We start from the raw sequence: 20,907 nt of genomic DNA, 5'->3' as shown, positions 1-20,907 counted from the left end.
GCGGGTTGATTTGAGCCCGCCCTCCGCCTACGCAAGGGCGCGTGGGCGTAGAAGGCAAGCCGGAAGCCAGGGGTGGGGACGGTGGCCCCGAGGGGACTTGCGCGGCTGCAGAGTCGGCCGGCACTGTGCCCGCGCAAGCATTCCTATTTTGGCTCCGTGAGTGGTAACCATTGTTGTTCCCAAATACAAGCTAGCGTGAGGTGGGTTCTAAGGTTGCCTCCGCGCAGCGATGTGGAAGCCCAGGGCGGAGAATGATGAAGTCGGACAAAGGGGTTGAGAACAGCCCTCAGCCGACTACATAAAATTGCAGAGGCGCCCCGGTCGAGGACGCGGCGCGTGCAAACACGCGGAGGCGGGCGGCGAGCAGAGCCTGGGGACCTGGGGATCACAGGGAGGCCATGGGGGGAGCAGATGGCTGCGGCGGAGTCCGGGGCTGAGCGGGTAGGTGTGTGCTGGTGGGCAAGCGGGCAGGCGGGGACCGGGGCTGAGCGGATGGGTGTGTGCAGGTGAGCCGGCGGGGACCGGGGCTGAGCGGGTGGGTGTGTGCAGGTGAGCAGGCGGGGACGGGGCTGAGCGGGTGGGTGTGTGCAGGTGAGCGGGCGGGGACCGGGGCTGAGCGGGTGGGTGTGTGCAGGTGAGCGGGCGGGGACCGGGGCTGAGCGGGTGGGTGTGTGCAGGTGAGCGGGCGGGGACCGGGGCTGAGCGGGTGGGTAGGTGTGTACAGGTGGAGGTCCCGGGCTGAGCGGATAGGTCTGGGCAGAGGTCCCAGACTGAGCAGATGGGTCTGCACAGGTGGCAGTCCCGTGGAAGCCTACTGGGGCCAGGCTGGGGACTGTGGACTTGGCCCTTAGCACTGTGATGTGTTTGCATCCAGGCTTCTGTCCGATGACGTGATCTGGTCCAGCTCAGGCACCGCTCTGTGTAGTCATGGTTGGTGGTAGAACAGTATTTCAGAAGTGGCTTCCTTCCGCTTTTTACTGTTAGAAACTGTCGTATTGATGACTGAGTGTCATTTTGTTAGCACAGCTGGTCTTTTTCTGTCCTTTCACTTAAAAAAAAAAAAAACTGTTGCAGGATAATTTGGGGTTTACAAGAAGTTGCAGAGGTAATTCAGAAACCCTACAGCTGGCTTTCCCTAATGCTGTTATCTCAGATTCCTGTGGTACATTTGGTAAAACAAGAAACCAGCACTGGCACGTTACTCATAACTGAACTGCAGCTTTGTTTGAATTTCTTTTTCTACTAACGTGTCCTTTACGTGCCAGAGTCCAGTCCAGAGGACCCCGCTGCATTTGGTATCTCTGTACTTTCCACCATTATATTTAAGGTGGGTTTCTGGTACGTAGTGCGTAATAGCGTGTAGTGGGATCTTTGTTTTTATCCAAGCTAACAGCCTCTGCCTTTTGAAAGAGCTGTTTATAACTGTACTTTTAATGTGATTTTTGGTATGATCACATGTAAATCTGTTGTCTTGCTATTGGGTTTCTGTCTGTCCCTGTCCCATCTTGGTTTCCCCTTTCCCCTTTCTTGCCTTCTGGATTGAGATTTTTTTTTTTTTTTTTTTTTTTTTGGTCTATTTTTTGAGCAGTTTTAGGTTGGGTCTTTGAGAGGTGTTCTGCCTCCATTCCACTTGGCGGCCCTGCAGCCGGCCTCGGGACCACGGGCAGTGGCCATGTCCAGGGCTCAGCTTGATGTCTTCCATGTCAAGGTTCACTCTCCTGCCTGGCCTGATGCTGAGTCTTGAGCGCCATTGTTTCATCTATTTTGTCTGGACTTTTGGTGGTTTCAGGAAGGAGAGCAAATCTAGTCCCTGTTCCTCCCATCTTGGTTGAAAGTGAAAAGTCCTCATATGTATGATTTTTAAATAAAAGTCGGTTTCCCTTTTGTACAGGTCATGCCAAATGTTCTTTCTTGGTTAAAGCTTCCTGGTTAAAGAGCAGTGCCCGGCCTGTTGGCGGGAAGTCAGGTGGCCTGAGTCTTAGGGTGCTCTTGGAATATCCCGACGCATCTGCTTCAGCTTGTGGACAAAGACTCAGGGTCACTAGAGGGCAGCGTGTGAGATCAGAGTGGCCAGAATGGCGGTGGGCCAGCCCAGGGTCTAGAAGCTCAGCCAGCAGCAGTCCAAAGGAGAAAGTCCGCGCATGGCCCCCAGAGCCCCTCGCTGGCACCTGCGGGCGATTTCTCCCTCCCACCCTCAGGCCACTCCACACGGAAAGCTTCGTTGAACACTCCTTGCAGTATGCAAGACAGAGACGATTAGGAAGCACGAGACCAGCTGCCCCGTGGCACATGCCCCTCGAGGGCCTGGCGTCTGGCACTCTGGGCTACCCAGTTCTGACCCGAAACCCTGGTGTATGGGTTTGAGCTTCGGCTCGCTTCTGTTCCGGGAGGCAGCGTGGTTTGTGTCCCACACAGTATGCTACGCTGATGGCACTTGGAAGTCACCCCATCAGTGTTTCCCGAGGGGAGACGCCACACCAGGCGGGGGAGTAACCTGTTTCCACAGCCCAGCGAGTTCAGGGAGACTTGTGGTCTAGGAGAATCTCAGAGGAGGGCCTGGGGAGCGCTTTTATGTTGCCACCCCCCCCCCCCGCCCCTGCCATTGGGGCTGGGCTGAGCTTCTACTGCCCATAGCCATCTGGTGGTGAGCGGCAGTCAGGGCCCTTAGTCGTGGCCCTGCATTTGTCCACTGTGTTGCCACTGTCTGTCACCCCCAGATCACCTCTCCTTTCCTAGGCTGTCCCTGGAAATCCTAAACCCGAGAGCCATTGTGGTCCAGAGAGCCCTGCCACGCGGTGATTTATGGGACCCGGTCTCTCTCTCTGGCCTTCGGCTCTGAGTTCACAGCCCTTGATACACGTCCTGAGGTTCCATTTCCATGAAATGAATCCCCAGAGTAGAATGGCCTGGCTGGGGGGTGACACGTGAGCAGACTTGTCCCAGCGTCCGGAGCCACAGCCCAGGCTGGCCCGGGCAGTTCCAGCACCGCTCTGGTGTCATGGCGCAGGGGTGGAAGGAAGGCGTCCCTCCTCGGTTCACACTGCACTTCCTCCTCTCAGGGTTCGGACACCAGCCCTTGGGGGCTGGCTTCATCGAACGGGCATCACAGTTGCTTGTTTCCAAGTTAAGTTGTCCTATTCTTAGTTTACGTAAGCTGCATAGTTTATGTAGTAATAAAATCCCATTTCTCTGCTGTACATGTGAAATCAGCTTTTCCCAAGACTACCGATTTGCCTCCTGGCTTTTTAGTTCCACAACTTGTCAAATGAATTACCTTTTCTTTGCCGGCTTTGGGGTATCTTGCTGGAAACACCCCCTTTCCAGCCAAGGTACAGCATGTAGCAAGAGTCTCCTATTTCCTCTGTGTGACGAGCCCGCCCCTTCCCTTGTCTGCATCTGGATTTTCACCCATCTTGTGTATAGAACGTTTTCTTCCAGACAGAGACCAGCTGTGTCTGCCAAACTTTGAAACCACACAGGCTTTCACTCTGACTTGACATCTGTCTTCTGTCTCCCAAACATACACATGCACGAACACACACACACACACATTGAGAGTTCTTCCTGGGTCAGGACATATGTCCTGCTTTTAGAATCGGGCAAAAAAAGTCTTATTATTTTAACAACAACAGAACAAACAAAAACCCAGCCAGCATCTTTGGAAATGCCTGGCAGCCTAGAGGTTGCAGGGGGAGCGCGCAGGGGGTCTTCCCAGCCCCAACCAGGAGGCCAGAGCAGGGAGAAGACAAATAAGGACCCAGCTGCTTGTAAAATAAAGTTTTCCCTTTTATTTCAAATCAACCCATTCCCAAGTTAGTGCTGCAAGTTGGGATGATAGCCCTAAGCCCCCTGGGTGCGGCAGGGGCGGGGGCACTCACATCCCTTCAAGGATGGGCCTGGTGGCCAGGGATGAGGCCTGGGGGGGGCTGGCTGGCTAGCCTCCCCTCCCTGCTAGCCCCAGGGCCCGCCCTGCCCCCTCACTGACTCACAGGGGCAAGGGCGTGTGGGAGAAGGGGCAGGGCAGGGAGGCAGTCCCGTGTGGCTGTCTGGCCAGAGGTGCTGTTGTTGCTGAGAGCACCATCAGGCTGGGTTAGGGGGGTCTCCTCCGGCAGCCAGGGAAGGAACTGCAAGGAGAGCAGATAGTGCCACATGCAGGTGGGCAGGGCCACCCCCCCACCCCCGCCCAGAGGGAGGGCGAGGTGAGCAGGGCTGGCTGCGGGGGAGCCAGGGCGTAGCTCTGGGAGCTCACCGGGGTGGGGGCCCAGTCTCCAGTCTGGCAGGGAAGAGGGGCTCAGATAGATGACTGCCACTGCACGAAGCGCTTGGATTCCTGTGGGGAGATGGGAGGGGGCATGGAGGGGACCTCGCTTCATAGCACAGGCCCCCAGCCTCTGCCCTCAGGCCGGTGAGTCCAGTACCTGAGGGTTGAAAGGGTCGTCATCATCTGTGTCATCATAGTCGTCACTGGGGGACGAGGGGAGTGGCAGAGAAGCAGGATGGGGGATCCATCAGGAGGCTCCCCCCCTAGCGGGAGCCCAGGAGTCCGCCCTGCACGGCCTCCCCCAGGACCACGCCCTCCCTCCCCTCCTGACCTGGGCGGGAAGAGAGCCCAGGCACGGGGCAGGCTGCAGAGGGCAGTGGCCAGGGCCCCCGCAGACAGCAGGGAGAAGAGCAGCAGGAAGAGCAGGCCTTCCAGGGCATCCTCACACAGGCCCCGCAGGGCAGCGCCGTAATCCTGGGGTGGGCGGGGGAGGGCGTCAGCGGGCACGCCCCCCCCACCCCTGGCTGTGCCTCCGGACAAGCACACAGGAGGTGCTCCGACCACTGTCATTACTACACCTGCAGGCATAAACCCAAACCTTGGCCCCCTCTCCACCCCACCGCCAGCCACCAAGCCAGCTCAGCTTCGGTCCAGTGCGGGGCTTCTGACATCGTGAGCCCCACGATTCTCCGTGGTGGGGCGTCCCGCGCCAGTAGGATGTTGAGTAGCTTCCTGGGGCCCTGCTCCCTATCTGCCAGGAGCACCCCCACTCTGCCTGTGACCACCACTGCCACATGCCCCCCGGGGCAACATCTCTGGCTTAGAACACTGCTTGGAAGAACCCCCACCCCCAACTTAGAACTGCACCTTGCACATAACGCACTCTTGGTAAACGCTGGCAGCCCCTCTCGTCATCCCTGGAATCGAGCTGAGTGTTTCCTGAACGCCCAGCCATCATTCACCCCACAGAGTAGCCAGGGGCCTGCTCTGTGCCAGATGTGGCTCCCAGTCCCAGGGACGCTTGAGTACCCATGCTCCGGAAGGTCATTTCAGGTAACCATAAACTGAGAGGGGACCAGAAGGCAGGACCGGACCCCAACAGCAGAGACCACCCTTGACAGGAAGGAACCTTGACAGGAAGGAGCGGTTTGAGGGCTGCTGTGGGCCGTGCAGAGAGGGTGGTGCGAGGGCCTCAGCCTGGGACCAGCCGGGGGGGCCCTTGCAGGTGACGCCAGGAGCCAGACTTTAATCCGTGAGCAGGGGAGTCACTGGAGGGTTTTAGTGGAGAAAGAACTTGATCGGATTGTGGGAGAGAGGCTCACCCAGCTGCTGGCTGTTGGGGAGGACAGATGGGGGAGGCAAGCAGGGGACAGGGAAAATGCTCTGTGGCTCCTGGGTGGGAGGTGAGGAGGGTGCCCAGGCTAGCAGCAGTGGCGGAGGGAGCCGTGCTCCGAGTCCAGATGGGCTTCAGGTGGCAGAGCTTGCCTGGGGAGTGCGTGTGGGAAGTGGGGACAGACGGCAAAAGGGATGATCCTAGGTTTCCCGCTTGAGCCCCTGCGCGGGGAAGGGGGGTGGCAGCTGTGTCTGGTACTTTCACTGGAAAGCCCAGCCAGGGGCCCCTCAGAGCAATGGGGCATTCTCTTTTCACTGTTTCAGGCACCTAGACCATGTCCTTTCATGCTCCTCCTAGCCCTGCAAGGCAGAGATCTGGGCCCCCTCACACTGCTGCCTTTTGTGGGCAGAAAGTTGAAGCCCAGAGAGGGCAAGCCACTTCCCCAGAGTCACACAACCTGGAAGGGGTAGAGCTGGATTAGAGCCAAATCTGTCAGGCTCCAGAGACACCTTCCTGCCACTTTATCCCTGATGTCCCTCAATCCTGAATGTAGTATGTGGGAACCCTGAAGCCCAGAGAGGGGAAACAGGGGCCCGGAGTCACGGGGTGCACAAGTAGAGGGTGAGACTGATCCCCCCCCCTTCCCTCTGTCCACAGTGAATCTCGGGAAGTGCGATCCAGACCAGGGTCAGCCCGGACTGGAGAGAAATTTGTGGGCCTCAGTTTACCCTTGAACAAAAGAGCAGGGTTGCCTTCTGGAGTCCTGTAGCTCAGGTACTCGGCAATTCTGAGTGTTGATTCCCTGCCCCTCCCTCACTGCCACTGCCCCCTTGCTACAGTGCCAATCTGAGATGCTCTGGGGACAGCGGGAGCTGTGGAAGGGGTGCGGATCCCAGCAAGGGCCAGGTCAGGTCCGTGCTGTGGGACAGATGGGTCCCTCTGATGCAGTCGCCAGATCGAAGGCAGGATGCCCAACCAAAAAAGTATTTAGTACAAACATGTCCCCACTATGGCATGGGACCTACCTACAGGAAGGAGATATTTGTTGTTTGCTAAATCTGGCAGTCCTGTTGGAGAGCCACTGGGGGGACAGACTAGAGAGGGGACGAGGCATGGGTGCTCCCCTGGGGGGGGAAAGACTAGGCCTGGGGGGCAGCAGGTCCTGGGAATGGGAGTGGGGTGAGGAAGCCAAGGGATGACCCTGGACGACTGCCTGGCAGCGGAGGCTCACAGGCACGTCATGGTGAGGTGCCGTGATGACAACATTTCCTTCAGAGGGCATGACCCAGGGCTCAGGGGCGTCCCACCTGTGCCACATCTAGTAAAGCGGGGCACAGTGAGTCACTCTAACAGACTGTGGCCCCTGGGCCGGCGGTGAGGAGCCCAGGCTGTCGGGCCCCAGAATTCACGAAGCTGCCAGGGCTCCAGGAGAGAGACGGGGTGGGGGGGGGCAAGGGGGGAGGAGGCGGGTGGGAGCAGGGTGGGGCGGGGAGGGAGCCGATGAGGGAGGGCTGGCGGGGCGAGCGAAGGTGACGACAGACGGACAGACGGGGGTGGCGGGGCGGTAGAGATCAGCTCTACGGCAGGTGAGAGAAGCGCAGGGCTGTCTCGGGCTCCCTGGAAGAATCTGGGGGACGGGGCGCACCTTGTGCAGGCCGCGGCAGTGCAGCAGCGCCACCAGCTGGTGGAAGTGTCCTTCCGTCACATTCAGCGTCTCCTCCAAGGACAGCAGAGGCTTCTGCGCGGGACGGGAGGGTTACCCCCACCTGCTCCTCGGGACCGGGCAGGGCCAGGCTCCGCCCACCTCGGCGGGCCCCGCCCACAGGCCTCGGGCCCCGCCCACAGCCTCCCCACCACTTCTGGTCCGAGTCCGGGTGTCGAGGGAGCACCCGGCTGCCCACCTGCGCAGAAGGGAACTGGGGGACAGCTTCCCGCTCGAGGCCCTGCAGCTGGGAGTGGATGTTGGCCAGAGCTCGCTGCGACAGAGTCAGCCTCTGCGGGAAGACAGGGGGAGGGCCAGGTAGTGGGCGCCCCCAACCCACTCTCCTCCCCAGGGACACAGGACTGCGGGCCCGGGGGTCCCTGCAGCCTCCCCCAGGACCTGCAGTCCCCGCCCCAGCCCGCCCTCCTCCACCCCGCTCCCTTGCCCGCTCCCCTAACCTGCTGAAAGGGGTTGGAGACCGCCTGGTTGCAGAGGAAGTAATAGCTCAGAATGTCTGAAGTGGGAGGGAAAGAGGAGACACCCATGAGCCTGGGTCCCCGCAGCCCACCCCCCACCCCCCGCGCGAAGCTAGGAAGTGGCAGGGCCCTGCCTTCCCACCCTCAGGACCGGGGGCCTCTCCCAAGCCCAGGGGCCTCCTGTGGTGCCCGCCGCCTGGCCTTCAGGGACAAGCTACCTACACCGTTCCATCACTTCTGCTCCAACCACAGCCAAAAACTGGAGGGTCTCCACACTCCCTGCAAACCTCTGCTTCTGCCGTCCTGCCCTTGACTAAATTGTGCGCATTCCTGGCCAAATCCTCCTGTTCCTGGGGAGGGACTCCCAGCCTTGTCTCCCGACCGCTCTCCCCCAAGTCCAGCATCTGTATTCCTGTCTCTTTCCCAGGCCAGCAGGAGAGGTGCTGAGAGCTTCTGAGACCGGGCACCCACCCTGCCCGAGGGCCTGAGGAGTCAGGGTCTGCATGGGGTTGATGGGGTCACCTGAGCTGAGCCCAGTTTCCTCCTGGGTCAGGTTCAGGATGTAGGTGTCAGGACTGGAGCAGAAGTCACTGAGGCCCTGAGGGAGGCAGGCAGAGGGGGGCTCGGACCAGACACTGCTCCAATTCCATACTCCCACAGAACGGGGTGTCTGGCTTACCACCCCAGCCCCCACCATTCCTGGGGAGCCAAAAGTCCAGGCCCCGAGTCCCTCCATCTCAGACCCAGGGGTCCAGACCCCCAGCCCCTCCTCCCTCAGACCCAGGAATCTGGGCCTCCAGCCCCTCCTCCCTCAGACCCGGGAGTCCAGGCCCCCAGCCCCCTCTTCCCTTAGGACCTAAGTGTCTAAGTCTCCAGCTTCTAGACCTCAGAACATGTGATCCTGGCTCCAAGTCCTTCCCCTCAGGACCTGCCCTGGGACCCAGGGGCCTGGCCTCTAGCACTCACCACAGCTGTAGCTGCCTCCAGCCCCATGGAGCCCCAGCTCAAGACAAGAACCAGGAGACTCATCACTGTCATCCTATAAAGGGGTAAGGGACAGGTTTGCGGTTATGGGGTTCTTAATTTCCCTGCCTCATCTCTTCCCTTCCTCCACCCCAAATCCCATCACAGCCCCACCCCTCCTTCCCTACCGACCTCTGGAGCCTCGAGGATCAGAATTAGGGGCAGAGAAACTGGAGGGCGGGGGGGGGGGGGTGGGGAGGACGAGAGTGCAGGTAGACCTGTGATTGTTCATAGCAAACTGAACTTCTGGTCTCTCCCCGGGAGTGAGGGGGAGGACAGTGAGAAGAGGGCCCTGGGCTGGCAAGCCAGCAGCCCAGATCCCAGCCCAGCTCTGCCCCCGCCTTGCTCTGGGATTCTGGGAGAGCTGCTGCCCACTTCTGGGCTCTGCCTCCTGCCTTTGCATCCGCGGCAGCCCAGCAGTCCCAGCATGTCTCCCAGCTTGGAGCATGGCCTGGTCAGCTTCCTGCCAGCCACACCTTTCCTCCAAAACCTGGCTGCCACCAGGGCTGGAACTTCGGCCTGGTTTTTCTCTGGGGAGGGGTCCAGAGGCGAGGGTCAGCACTGGAGGGTGGACACCACCTCTCAGCCTCAGGGGGAGCCTGCAGGGCACAGCAGGACTTCTCACCCAGGGGGGTGTGGAGACTGGGGAGCACCAGCAGGACCCCCAGAGGTAGCGAGGACTCAGGGGTTCTTCTACATGGGACGGACTGGCCTGAGTCGGAAACCAGCTCTAGCTCTTCCTGGCTGTGTGGCCCGGGGCAAGTGGCCCAACCTCTCTGAGCCCCTCTCTCCATGTTAATGGGGCGAAGGGTCAGTGTGAGGGTTCCAGAACAGGGCTGGCCACACGGAACGAGCCGTTAAGTAAGGATGTGGTCTTGAGTTTCCCTGAGCCCCGTAAGGGCCACGCAGCCTTAGAGGTGGAAGCCCTCTGCCTGCAGTACCCCCTGCAAGTCAGGTGCCTGAGGGGTCCCTCCCTCGTGGAGCTGTGTGTGCACGGCCGTCGGGGGAAGTCAGAAACCGCCCCATCCTCAGTGCAAACATTATATCGTTTTCCCTAGGATTTTGGAGCTCTTTGCTCGCCTCGGGGCCTGTGTTCCCTGCTCTGCCCACCCGGCCTGCGCTAGGTCTGGTGTCTTGGCAGGTGCTGGCCCAGCCTAGGACCTCCCTGGAAGTTTGTGGGACGAGGGAAGGAGGACAGTGTCCCTCCTGCCAGAGCTCTGCGGGAGGGAAAGCGGAGGCCACTCGGAGGGCACCTGGACTTACACGATCACCAGCCACTTGCTCTGCTTTGCCAGGCCCAGGAGGGTGAAGAGACAGACCAGCAGCTCCAGGAGCAGCAGGAGAACATAGGCCAGCCACCTGGAGAAGGGACAAGGGCCACTGAGCAGCAGATCCGGCCCTCCAGACCCAAGCTGCCCGACTGGAGCCCGGCAGAGGGGGACGGCCCCCCACACTTATGCTCTTGTCCCCAGGCCACAGCTGGCTCCTTGTGAAGCAGGTGCACTGGGAGGCAGCCACTGTGGCCCTTCAGAGCTCAGGTGCCGGGGGCCAGGCGCCTCCCCGGCTGGACCACACACAGGCCCTGTCACCAGGCATGAGCCACTGGTATCCCCCAGCGCCACCTGCCACGGCACCTGCAGAGTGAAGTGAGTGGTTCCTGGGCATGGGCTGAGTGTCCTATGGCATGCCCTGGAGCTGGGCGCCAGCCTCTCCACCTCCTACCTGTGCAACCTTGTTTTGGGGGCTTTACCTCTGTGCCTCGGTTTCCCCACCTGTAACGTGGGGGAGAACAGTAGCGCCCACTCCTAGAGGGAGTTGTGAGGCTAAGGAGCGTGAACTTAGAAGGGTGCCGGGCACACAGATGGCCTGAAACTCGAGCTGGACCGTCACTCAGGGAGCTTCCAACGTTAGCGTGTGTTAACGACTGATTCCCTCTGCTCGGAGGACTGGCATGGCGGAAGCGTTCTGGAAATCGCCGCACGGGCCGGGTGAGTGCCCATGGTGTGCCCCAGCTGGGCCCCGGCTGGGCCCCCACCGGCCGGGTTCCCCACAGCTGTGCCCAGCTGAGGCACCCGAGTAGCTAGCGGACCCTGCTTTCCCGGGGTTGAGCTGGGCCGCGTGGCTCAAGGAGACCTGCAGGCCTTTGCTCCCAGCGTCCCCACCGCGCACCCCAGCTTCACTCTCCCTTTTTCCATCAGGGGCAGCCCACCCTTCTGCCCTAAGCCGCTGTGCACGCCCGGTCTTGGCCTCTAGGAACTCGGCCAGGAAGCTCTCCCTCTGGGGGCCCCAGTAACCTTGCAGGAAACGGGCCACCTTCCCTGAGGGAGGACTCCTGGGGCCAGGCTCTCACACTGGAACTTCGAGCGACCTTTCCTGTTGGGGGTGGGTCTGCCTCAACCCGCGGCTGCCTGGGGCCCCTGGAGCGGGGCTGAGGCCTGGCCCAAGGATGGCCTACCCAAAGCGCAGAACCTGGACTCCCTGGGACCCAGGCTTGTCTGATGCCCCACTGGGGCAATCTCGTCACGGACTGCTTCATCCCTGGGGGCCCTCTACCCTGGAGCACAGAAGTCAGGACCCCATCTCTTGCCTCTGTCCCCACACCTGGGCTGGGTCCCCAGACAGAGTCGGATAAACAGGAGACCTCATTCCCAGCAGCCGAAGCAATGAGGACTTCATCCTATGGGCTGCTGGCAAGGGCGGCCATCCCAGATAGCCACATAATGTGTCCCTCCTTCACACACCACCTCTCAGCGCAGCCTCCCCAGGTCCCTCCTACACTCACATCCCCCCACCCCGCCCCGGCCCGGGCCACAGGCAGACTGCCAGCCTCTGTCCCCAGCCCGTTCCCCTCCCTTGCTTCACTTTTCTCCAAAGCTCTTATCACCCACCCCTCACAGGCGTTCGTTTATTACTGAGCCCCTTACTGGAAGATGGGCGTGAACTGGTGTCTGTTTTGTTCACTGCCCTGTCTTATAAAAACATACATCTTACACACACGATGTGTGCGTGCCAGTCACTGTTGTAAGCACTTAATGAGCACAGACTCCTCTGATCCTCAACAATTCAACCCATCACTCCCACTTTACAGATCGGGACATCGAGGCTCAGAACAGGTAACCGGTCCCACAGCCCCCGGAGTGGCCACCTGGCTTCAGAGCTCACGTTCCTAACCCCCAGGCACCCCTCTCTCTCACCAGAAGGTGCTAGATAAACATCTGTTGAGGGGATGCACGCGTCAGATGGATGGCTGAGGGGAGAGCGACTGAGCGGGCAGATGCAAGGATGTGAGCGGGGCGTGGCTCAGCCGGGGCACTGGGACACTCCGGACAGGCCATCCTCTGCTGCAGGGGCCATCCTGTGCATGGCAGGATGCGTCTCTGGTCCCCACCTACCAGGTGTGAGTAGCGCCCCCTCGCGAGCTGCGACGACCAGACAAGTGTCCCCAGACATTGCCCCATGGCCACCTGGATGCACAGTCACCCGGGGTGAGAACCCCCTCACCCACCTGTACTCCTCCACAAAGGACACATCTTCAGCCACTTGCAGGGGGCTCAAGGGCACTCCCCTCCAGAAGGCCAGCTCCTGGAGCTGCCGGGCCACGGCCTCTGCCTCCCGCCGAGCCCCGCGGGCGGCAGCCACCAGCTCCGTACGCGGAGCCAGCACTTCCTCCAGGGTGGTCAGCTCTGATCTCACGGCCTCACCCAGCCTCTCCACCGTCTCTGACACCTGCGTGCGGGGGGAGTCTGGGGTCAGAGGCAGGCATGCCCTGGGGAGGCGGGGGTTGGGGTGGAGTAGTTGTGGCAGGTGTCTGAGATCTGGGGACTAGGACATCTGTAGAATGATGTTCTGTGGCTCCCATCAAGAGCCCTGGGGGTCAGTGGCTTGGGTCCCAGGTAAGACAAAGGCCCCAGAACTGTAATTATGCCTGAGCATTTGAGTCTGAAGTTGGCATCTGTCTGCCGGGATCTGAGGTCCTAAGTCTGGATTCCATGGTCCAGGGTCTGCCCTGGACACGAAATTTGAGGTCTGAGGTCAGCCTGGGTCTCAGCTCTGGATCTGGAACCCTGGGCCTGGGGATGGGAGCGAGACCCCTTGTCAGAGTCCTGGGTCTCAGCACTGAGGTCCCTGAGCTTTCGTTTAGGGCACAGATCGGGTCTGGGGGCCTGGATCTGACCTGAGGGCAGGGGTCCAGGGCTGAGACTAAGTGTGAATTGGGGTCTAGAATTGAGCCACACGTTCCAGATCCGGGTGGAGGGTCTAAGGGTGCCACGTGTAAGGTCCTGGCTGCGAGCGGGCAGGGTTGGAGGTGGGGCGTATAGTCTGAGGTCAGAGTCTGGGGTCCTAAGTCTCAGGTGTGGGGTCTCGGCTCTGAGTTTGGGTCCCATTTCTCTGGGAGGTGGAACGAGTCTGGGTGTGGGTCTGGGGTCTGGCCGGTGCCTGGCCCCTCACCAGGTGGTCTATGGCGCTGAGCGTATGGTTGGCATGCAGCAGTGCGGAGCTGAGCTGGGACACCCCATCACTGGTCTCGCTGTTGCCATAGAAACCGATGCCAATGCCGGCGCTGAGAGGGGGAGGGACGGGAAATCACAACCCGTCCTGGGACCCTAGGGCCGCGTCCCCCCAACCTCCTCACACCCAATCCCCTCTCCCACCCCCACCCCCTTGGTCCAGCCCGTCGTGGGAAAGGAACGTCTCCAGCCTGGCCCCCACCGGTTGCCAAGGTAACGGGAAGCCCCCCCTCCCCCGCCCTAGGGACGTCATTGTGATGCTAATGGTGGGTGGAGGGGAGGGGCGCGGCGGGGGGGGGGGGGCGGATTTAACCCGCACCTTACTGGAGCGGAACCCCTGTCACGCCCAGCCCCAGGAGAAGCCCTCCCCCCAGGATTGTCGGCCCACACCCAGCCCTCCATCCCTTCCTCAAGCATCCCGAGTCTTCAGCACCTGTCCCTTGAGGGTGCCGCTGACCCCTCCCCGCCTCCTGGGGCTTCCTAGGACCGCTGGTCCCCAGTTATCATCTCCGGGGGGCCCCTGGGTCTGGAGCTCCGCTGGGTCTGGAGCTCCCCGCCTTCCCCCGCCCCCAGGACCCAAGCGTCTGGCCAGCTGAGAGCGAAGCAAGGGAATGTGGGCCGATGGGCCAGAAGCCTGCGCCCCCGCCCCTCCGCGGCCGGCACACAGAGCTCCATTGTGGGGTCTGAATGTGAGCCCATCCCCCCCACCCGCAAGAGTGTCCCTCCGCGGAGGGGCCAGGCCCGACCGGGCGGAGGGAGCCGGACGTCCTCACAGTTCCCAGCGCCGGCCACCGCCCCCCCCCCTTAACCCTGGGCTCCCACGCCCGCCCTGGCACCCCCGCCCATTGTTCCCGGCGGGACAAAGCTGCTCTTGTTCCCAGGCCGCTGGGGGCCGGCCGTGTCTCTCCCCCACAGGGCCTTTGTCCACCACCCTCGCCCACCCCCAGTCAGGAGAGCCCGAAGAGGAAGCATTTGGGATCTAGGACGCCCTGCTCTTCCCCCCCCCCCACAGACACCCCCAGCACACTGTGCTGCTCCCCGCAGGGAGGCAGTGGGGGTAGGGCCCAGCCCGCCACTCCCCCGGATCCGGGGCGGGTCTCTCTCGGATCCCAGCGTCCCGATCTGTGCAATAGGACTCCTGCGCTGCTGGGGGTGGCCTGACAGGGAGGGCTGGGCTTGGAGCCGGCTCTTGGTAAATGGTGAGCTGGCGTGTCCTCAAGTGCTCCCTCCTCTCTAACCCCCGGTGCCCACCCGCTGCACAGAACCCCCCAGCTCCCTCCCGGGCTCTGAGAGGGGCTTGCGGGTCTGAATCTCCACTGGCCACTTGGGCGAAGGGACCTTGAAAAGTTGCTTTGTCCCTCTCCCCGAGACTTGCCCAGGGTTAGTGGGAAGGAGTTAGACCAGCTCAGATCTGAACTCCCAGCTCTGCTCCTGGACTGCAAACACTACTTTGCTGTCTGTCTCCTGGACTAGAACATCAGCTCCAGGAGGGCAAGAGCCTCGCCTGGCCAGTTCAGTGTCTTCCCACACACAGTGGATCCGCAAGAAATCGTTGTGGAATGAATGAATGAGCGAGTGAATTAATGAATGATAGATATCAAGCGTTACTGCTCCCGGAGGAGGACTGTGGTCCAGGCTCTGTACCTTCTCTCCTTTAATCCCACCGTAAGTAAGAATAGGAGGTGGGTGTTACTATAATGTCCATTTCAGAGACGTGGAAACTGAGTCCTGGAGCAACTGACTCCACCACTCCCCTAGCTGTGCAGCGCTTCGGTGACAAAGCCACCAAACCCTAGCTCTTAACCCCTACCCCCTCCTGCCGGCCTGATTGCCCTTGGGAAGTCCCTCCTCTTCTTGAAACTCAGTCTGTCCATCCGAGAAATGGGAGCAGTTCTTCCCGCGCCGCAAGGCTGAGGTGGGATTCTAGGGCACTCGCAGGAAGACCGGCCGAGATTGTGGGGAGCCCCGTCCCCACTCCCCACCCACCCTGGGGCCCCATTACCAGCCGACGAGAAGGGCAGCGATGCAGCTCCAGGTGACACAGCCTCCCCCGGGTGGGGGGCTTTTGGCCCCGGGGGGCTCTGGGGGCCGGCAGCAGCAGAAGCGGATGAGGTAGACAGCAATGAAAATGAGGCTCAGGCCCAAGCCCAGGCCTGCCAAGGCCGCCACCAGCAACAGGGCCTGGGGAAGGGGGAGACGTGAGGCCTCAGAGGGGCTCGCTGCTCCCTCCCTGCATGGCCAGAGGTCCTGAATCGGGGACTTCAGCGGAGGTGGAAGGCAGCCCTGGCTAGAAAGGGGGGCCAAGCCCAGCCTCTGGTTTCCAGGTCTGTGGGGAAAGATGGGGTCCCCAGCCCCTCCCAGGCTGGCTGCTGGGGCTCGGCAGTTTGGGGCTGGGTCACTGGAGGGAGCTTCCTGCTGAGAGGCCCAAAGCTTGGAGTCCAGTTCTGCTCTGGGTGTGACCTTCAGCAGGAGCCTTCCCCTCTCTGAGACTGTGTCCTCATCATCCCAGGCATCCCCTGTGTCCTCTGTTCCAGCCAGGCAGCTGGAACAGAGCAGCTCCCAGGAACCTTCTGAGACCTGCGTCCGGAACTAAGTGGGATCAGGGGGCGGACGGGGGTGCCTGTTCCTGGAGACGGGTGTGAAGTCAGGGGCGGCAGGCTTCCTCTTCCCTCCTCCTTGCGGGTCCTCCCCACTCACTGCTCGCTCACTCCCCTGTGCTGAGCTCTGCACACCCACCGCAGTGTGAGTCTGTCACCCAGGGACTCACGGGGAGGGGGGCGTGACAGCCTCCATGACAGAGTGTGTGTGCAAGACTCAGGGATGGAGACTTGGAGACAGGGAGACACAGAGTGGGGGTGGGGGAGAGAAACAGAGAGGAGTGGAAAAGCAGAGATGCAGAGAAAGGAGACAGAGACACCAAAAGCTGGGAGGGCAGAGGCAGAGGGGGGCGGTGGTGGGGAACAGGTATGTGTCGTTGGAAAAACCTTGAAGGACAGCAGGGCTCTCCACAAGGCAAGACTTTACAGAGCGGCTGTGAGGTCCTGTCACCTTCACAGGTACCCAGAATGGGACTGGGGTTACCTTGAGCCAAACAGCAGGTAGGGACAATATCCAGAACACAGTCACCCCTCCAGACTCACTAATGCTGTTTCCTGTAAACCACAGTGTGTCTCTGCCTTTGTCCTTGCAGTGTGGCTGGAGTGTGTGTGTGTGTGTGTGTGTGCACATGTGAAGGACACAAGTGTGTATGTGTGTGAATGACACAACTGTGTGGTATATTTGTTCCTATGGCTATAAAACTGGGTGTTTTATCTTTGACTGTGTTTATCTGCCATGAGATACTACACCTGTGTGTGTGAGGGGGAGAGAGCGAATGAGTGTCCCTGTGGAAACACCTATGTCTATAGGTGTGAGTTATCTGTTGGCATTTGTGTGTTTCTGGGCATGATTCTTTGAGTCTGAGTGGTCCTCCATGGTGTGTGTGTGTGTGTGTGTGTGTGTGAACATGTGTGTGTTATATATGAGTGAATGTATGTGTATATGCAAATTTGTGTGTAAGATTGTGTGTGAGTGTGTATACAAGTGAATGTGGTATCTGAGTGTGTAGGAGTGTGTATGTGTGTGTGAGTGTGTGTGTGAGTGAGGATGAGAATGTGTAAATGTGTGAGTGTATACAAGTGAGCTTGGGGTGTGTGAATGTGTGAGTGAATGAGAGCAGGAATTGTGTGTGTGAATGTGTAAACGTATATGGATATGTGGCTGTGTTTGTGTCTACAAGTGAGTGTGGGTTATGTATATGTGACTAGGTGGAGTGTGAGTGTGTGAGAAAGGAGTGTGTGTGCATATGTAAACATGTGTCAGTGTGTATACAAGTAAACGTGGGGCGTGCATGTGAGTGAGGGCAGGAATTGTGTGTATGTGTAAACGTGTGTATGGATATATGACTGTGTATACAAGCAAGTGTAGGGTATGTATATGTAAGTATGTGTGTGTGTGTGAGGACAGGAGTGTGTGTGCATGTGTACGTGTGTCAGTTTGTACACAAGTAAGTGTGAGGCATGTGTATGTGACTATGCGGGATGTGTGTGTGAGGACAGGAATGTGTGTGCATGTGAACGTGTGTCAGTTTGTACACAAGTGTGAGGCATGTGTATGTGACTATGCGGGATGTGTGTGAGTGTGTGAGTGAGGACAGGAGTGTGTGTGCATGTGTAAACGTGTGTCACTGTGTATACAAGTAAACATGGTGTGTGTGTGTGTGTGTGTGTGTGTGTAAACGTGTATGGATATGTGGCTCTGTGTGTGTCTACAAGTGAGTGTGTGAGTTTGTCTTCCAGCCCCGTGTCACCCAGTGCCTGACTTTTCCCAGCTGTGCCCACAGTGGTGATCTTCCTGGGGGGCAGTGTCCCCTTCTGGGTCATGTGACTCCGTGCCTGTCCCAGTGCTGTCACCCTGCCTGTGGGTGAGGGGGGCAGAGTGAGCCTCTCCGAGCGCCTGGGGCAGAGCCTGGGGCCAGCAACCTGCGTGGCTGTGTGGGCAGGTCTCCGCTGTGAGCGGGCGTGGGTGACCAGCCCTAGAGGTCGTGACTGTGTACACCACAGGCCCTGGGCAAGGGGATGGCCGTCCCTGTTTGGTGGGGAGAGGGCAGCGTGGAGAAGGCAGGGAGGAGCCGCGGCCGACTGGTACAGCCATGACCCAAATAGCTCAGAAAACAGCACACATCCCCCTCTCTGCTTTTCTGGGACCTCCGCCCCCCATGCTTCCCAAGCTCTCCAATCCCCAGCCCTTTATCCCAGGAGCTTCCTAAACCAGATCCAAGGGGCCTGGACCCTAGAGGCAGGGCCCAGGACCCATCCAAGGGCTCCACCAGGGCTCCCAGGCACCCCCCCGCCCTCACATGCACACACTCCCCCACCCTTCCCCGGCTCAGCTAAGCCTTGCTCCTCATTAATCTCAAAGTCAAGGACTTGAATTAAACTGGGTCAGGGGACAGTTGTTTCACCCCTGTTGGAGCTGACCCAGGCTGGGCCCCCTTCCCCAGGGACCCCTGCTTCTGCAAGGTTCCCACCCCAGCCCCACCCTCCGGACCCATTTCTGTCATCCTCTGGTCCCCAGATGGAACCTCGTTTCCACCGCCCCCCACCCAAGCACCCTGCACCCCTTCTGTCCTGGGGCTGGGGACTGGCTGCAGCTTCCTCTTCCAGCACCTCTGCCTTGTCTTCCCAGCCCTGGCCCTACATCCTCTGGTCCCTTCCCCATTTCAGGTCTCAACCCTGTCCTGAACCGGGGCACCCCAGCCTCTCCACCATTATCAGTTCCTGTCTCTGCTGAGTCCCACCTTAACTGGACACCCTGGATCCTATGAGGGGAGGGGGCATCTTTCAGGACACGGAGAGTGGACCTATCCCCCTGATGACCCTGGAGGCTAGCCTCCCAGGCAGCTCTTAGAGACCCTGGACTCCAAGGCTCCCCGGTCCCATCCCTCCTCTGTGACTAAGAGGTCCAGACCCCTGGCCCTTCCTTATTTAAGGAGTCAGGGCTCTGGTCTCCCAGCGCCTGTCCCAGGGGAACCTCCAGGTATGGGAGCCCCATGCTCCTCTTCCTTTCAGGTACCCCAAAGTCCTGGCTCGGCCCCCACCCCCGGAGAACACAGGAATCTGTCACCCAGCCCCTTTCTCCCTCGGGACCCATAAGCTCTGGCTCCCCCCTCCGCTCCCGCACCCGCGACCCCGCACCCGCTCCCACCTGCTGGTATTCTTGCTCTTGGGGCGCGAAACCGCTGGGTACCGGGCGGAGCTGGAAGTCAGCGCGGGGCAGCTGGTGAAGCAGATGCACCCAAGCGGAGGGTCGGTAGCCCGGGGGCGCCCCCATAGCCCCCGGGGAGGGCGCAGCGGGGCCGACGCCGGGGCTGCGGGAACCTCGGCAGTGGAGCGGGGCGCGGGCGGAGCGGGGTCTGGCGGGGCTCAGGGGAGAGGAGCAGGGGGAGGAAGAGGGTGGGGGGCGGAGATTGGGGGAGGAGGGGGGAGGCGCGGGCCAGACGGGGACGGTGCTGCCTCTGGTGGCTGCCGGGGGGACTGCCAGCGGGCCCCCAGCGCTCCGCCCCTCAGTGACGGCTCCCACCTGCGGCCGGCGCAGGTACCACGCTGTCCAGCGACATCACCGTCCAAATGAGGCCGCTCGTACCATGCAATCACCCTAGAGCAGCATAAGGTTCCCTTATCTCTAGGAAGAACCTTTACGTCTGTGCAAAGGTCACTAAATATTTGCATAGCACTTTACAAATAACGGTCAGTTGCATCAATTAAAAAAAAAAACCCTCACTTCTGTGTGTAAGTGTCCTTTCATCTATAAAGGCTGTCATTTGGGTAAAACCCCCACCTTTTAAAATCTGCATAAGAAGACAGCTTCTATACACAAACCTTCCTATGTGTGCAGACCACTCCAGGATGTAAGCCTGCATACCGGTGTTAAGGAACCCCTCACACCTGTATAAGGACCCCGCCCATCCCAAGAAGAACCCCGCTCATCTATCTAGAAATAGGGACCCCTCCTATCTTTATAAGAATGCCTGCCATGGGCTTAAGAACCTCTCCAGACTCTTTAAGGATTACTTCAATGTACACAAGGACCCCCACTTCTTGCCATTCACTTTACAGTTCACAGAGTATTTTTCCCAGCTGCTGTCTATAAGAGTCTCACAGGAGCCCACTGAACCACACTGATTCGTGGGAAAGTAGAGACCCTTGGAGGGGACCTGGCTATTTGACATCACCCCCCGGGCAGTCAGTGTTGGAGCTAAAACTAAGATTCCTGGGAATCTGACCCAGGGATCCTTCCCACCCTTGTGGACCTAGGCTAGACTTTGCCACCTGGGGTCTCCACACCTGGTCTCTCCTAGAAGGTTAGTACTCCACCTTTCTCATCCCAATATTGTGCCCCAGACTGGTAAGAAAGGGCTGGAGATAGCAGTTGCCTATCCCATTGCTAGGAGAAAAATAATGATAGTAATGGTGATGATGGTGGTGATAGTCACAAAATGATGGTGGTGATGATGGTAATGGAGATGATGGTGATGGCGATGGAGATGGTGGTGATGATGAGGAGGAGGAAAATGGGGGTGGTGATGATGGTGGTGATAGTCATGATGATGGTGGTGATGGTGGTAATGGAGCTGAGGAAGATGGAGGTGGTGATGTGGTGATAGTCATGATGATGGTGGTGATGGTGATGGTAATGGAGATGATGGTGATGGTGATGGAGATGGTGGTAATGGTGATGATGAGGAAAATGGGGGTGGTGATGATGGTGGTGATAGTCATGATGATGGTGGTGATGGTGGTAATGGAGATGAGGAAGATGGAGGTGGTGATGTGATAGTCATGATGATGGTGGTGATGGTGATGGTAATGGAGATGACGGTGATGGTGGTGGAGATGATGGTGATGGTGGAGATGGTGGTGATGGTGATGATGAGGAAGATGGGGGTGGTGATGATGGTGGTGATAGTCATGATGAAGGTGGCAATGGTGGTAATGGAGATGAGGAAGATGGTGATAGTCATGATGGTGATGGTGATGATGAGGGAGATGATGGTGATGGTGATA

The 20,907-nt window shown here is 59.6% G+C and overlaps 2 protein-coding genes and 1 long non-coding RNA gene across 6 annotated transcripts in view; 1 reads left to right on the top strand and 2 right to left on the bottom strand.

Moving 5' to 3' along the window:
* LOC125088827 (leukocyte immunoglobulin-like receptor subfamily A member 6) overlaps positions 1-20,907 on the bottom strand; it is a 152,484-nt gene that overhangs the window by 85,438 nt on the left and 46,139 nt on the right. The gene's annotated exons all lie outside the window — the stretch shown is intronic.
* Positions 68-3,197, top strand: LOC125088849 (uncharacterized). The gene is made up of 3 exons (XR_007123796.1): positions 68-445; positions 1,273-1,327; positions 1,589-3,197. It is a non-coding gene; the product is annotated as an uncharacterized LOC125088849 (long non-coding RNA).
* On the bottom strand, positions 3,766-19,271 carry TTYH1 (tweety family member 1). 2 transcript variants are annotated; one of them, XM_047710369.1, is made up of 14 exons: positions 19,049-19,271; positions 15,306-15,484; positions 13,245-13,356; positions 12,301-12,521; positions 10,059-10,154; positions 8,739-8,811; positions 8,295-8,370; positions 7,755-7,810; positions 7,496-7,588; positions 7,240-7,332; positions 4,593-4,735; positions 4,419-4,464; positions 4,250-4,330; positions 3,766-4,124 (listed from the first exon to the last, which is right to left on the bottom strand). In XM_047710369.1, the coding sequence occupies exons 1-13, from the start codon at positions 19,172-19,174 to the stop codon at positions 4,292-4,294; spliced, it is 1,353 nt and encodes a 450-aa protein (XP_047566325.1). In that variant the 5' UTR covers positions 19,175-19,271; the 3' UTR covers positions 3,766-4,124; positions 4,250-4,291. The 2 variants fall into 2 exon arrangements, with proteins under 2 accessions (XP_047566325.1, XP_047566324.1); XM_047710368.1 differs by lacking the exon at positions 4,419-4,464.

The sequence above is a fragment of the Lutra lutra genome, chromosome 17 (assembly GCF_902655055.1).
Source record: "Lutra lutra chromosome 17, mLutLut1.2, whole genome shotgun sequence".
Taxonomy (NCBI): Eukaryota; Metazoa; Chordata; class Mammalia; order Carnivora; family Mustelidae; genus Lutra; species Lutra lutra.
Note: the sequence above shows the minus strand (reverse complement) of the source record. Positions and strands in the feature narration are given on the sequence as shown.

Bases quoted from the DNA above. Each gene is read 5' to 3' on its own strand.
- TTYH1 (XM_047710368.1), bottom strand. From the start codon at position 19,174: ATGGGGGCGCCCCCGGGCTACCGACCCTCCGCTTGGGTGCATCTGCTT. The intron at 15,485-19,048 runs GTGGGAGCGGGT...CCCCTTCCCCAG, and splicing joins AAGAGCAAGAATACCAGCAG to GCCCTGTTGCTGGTGGCGGC. The intron at 7,589-7,754 runs GTTAGGGGAGCG...GTCTTCCCGCAG, and splicing joins TCTCCAACCCCTTTCAGCAG to AGGCTGACTCTGTCGCAGCG.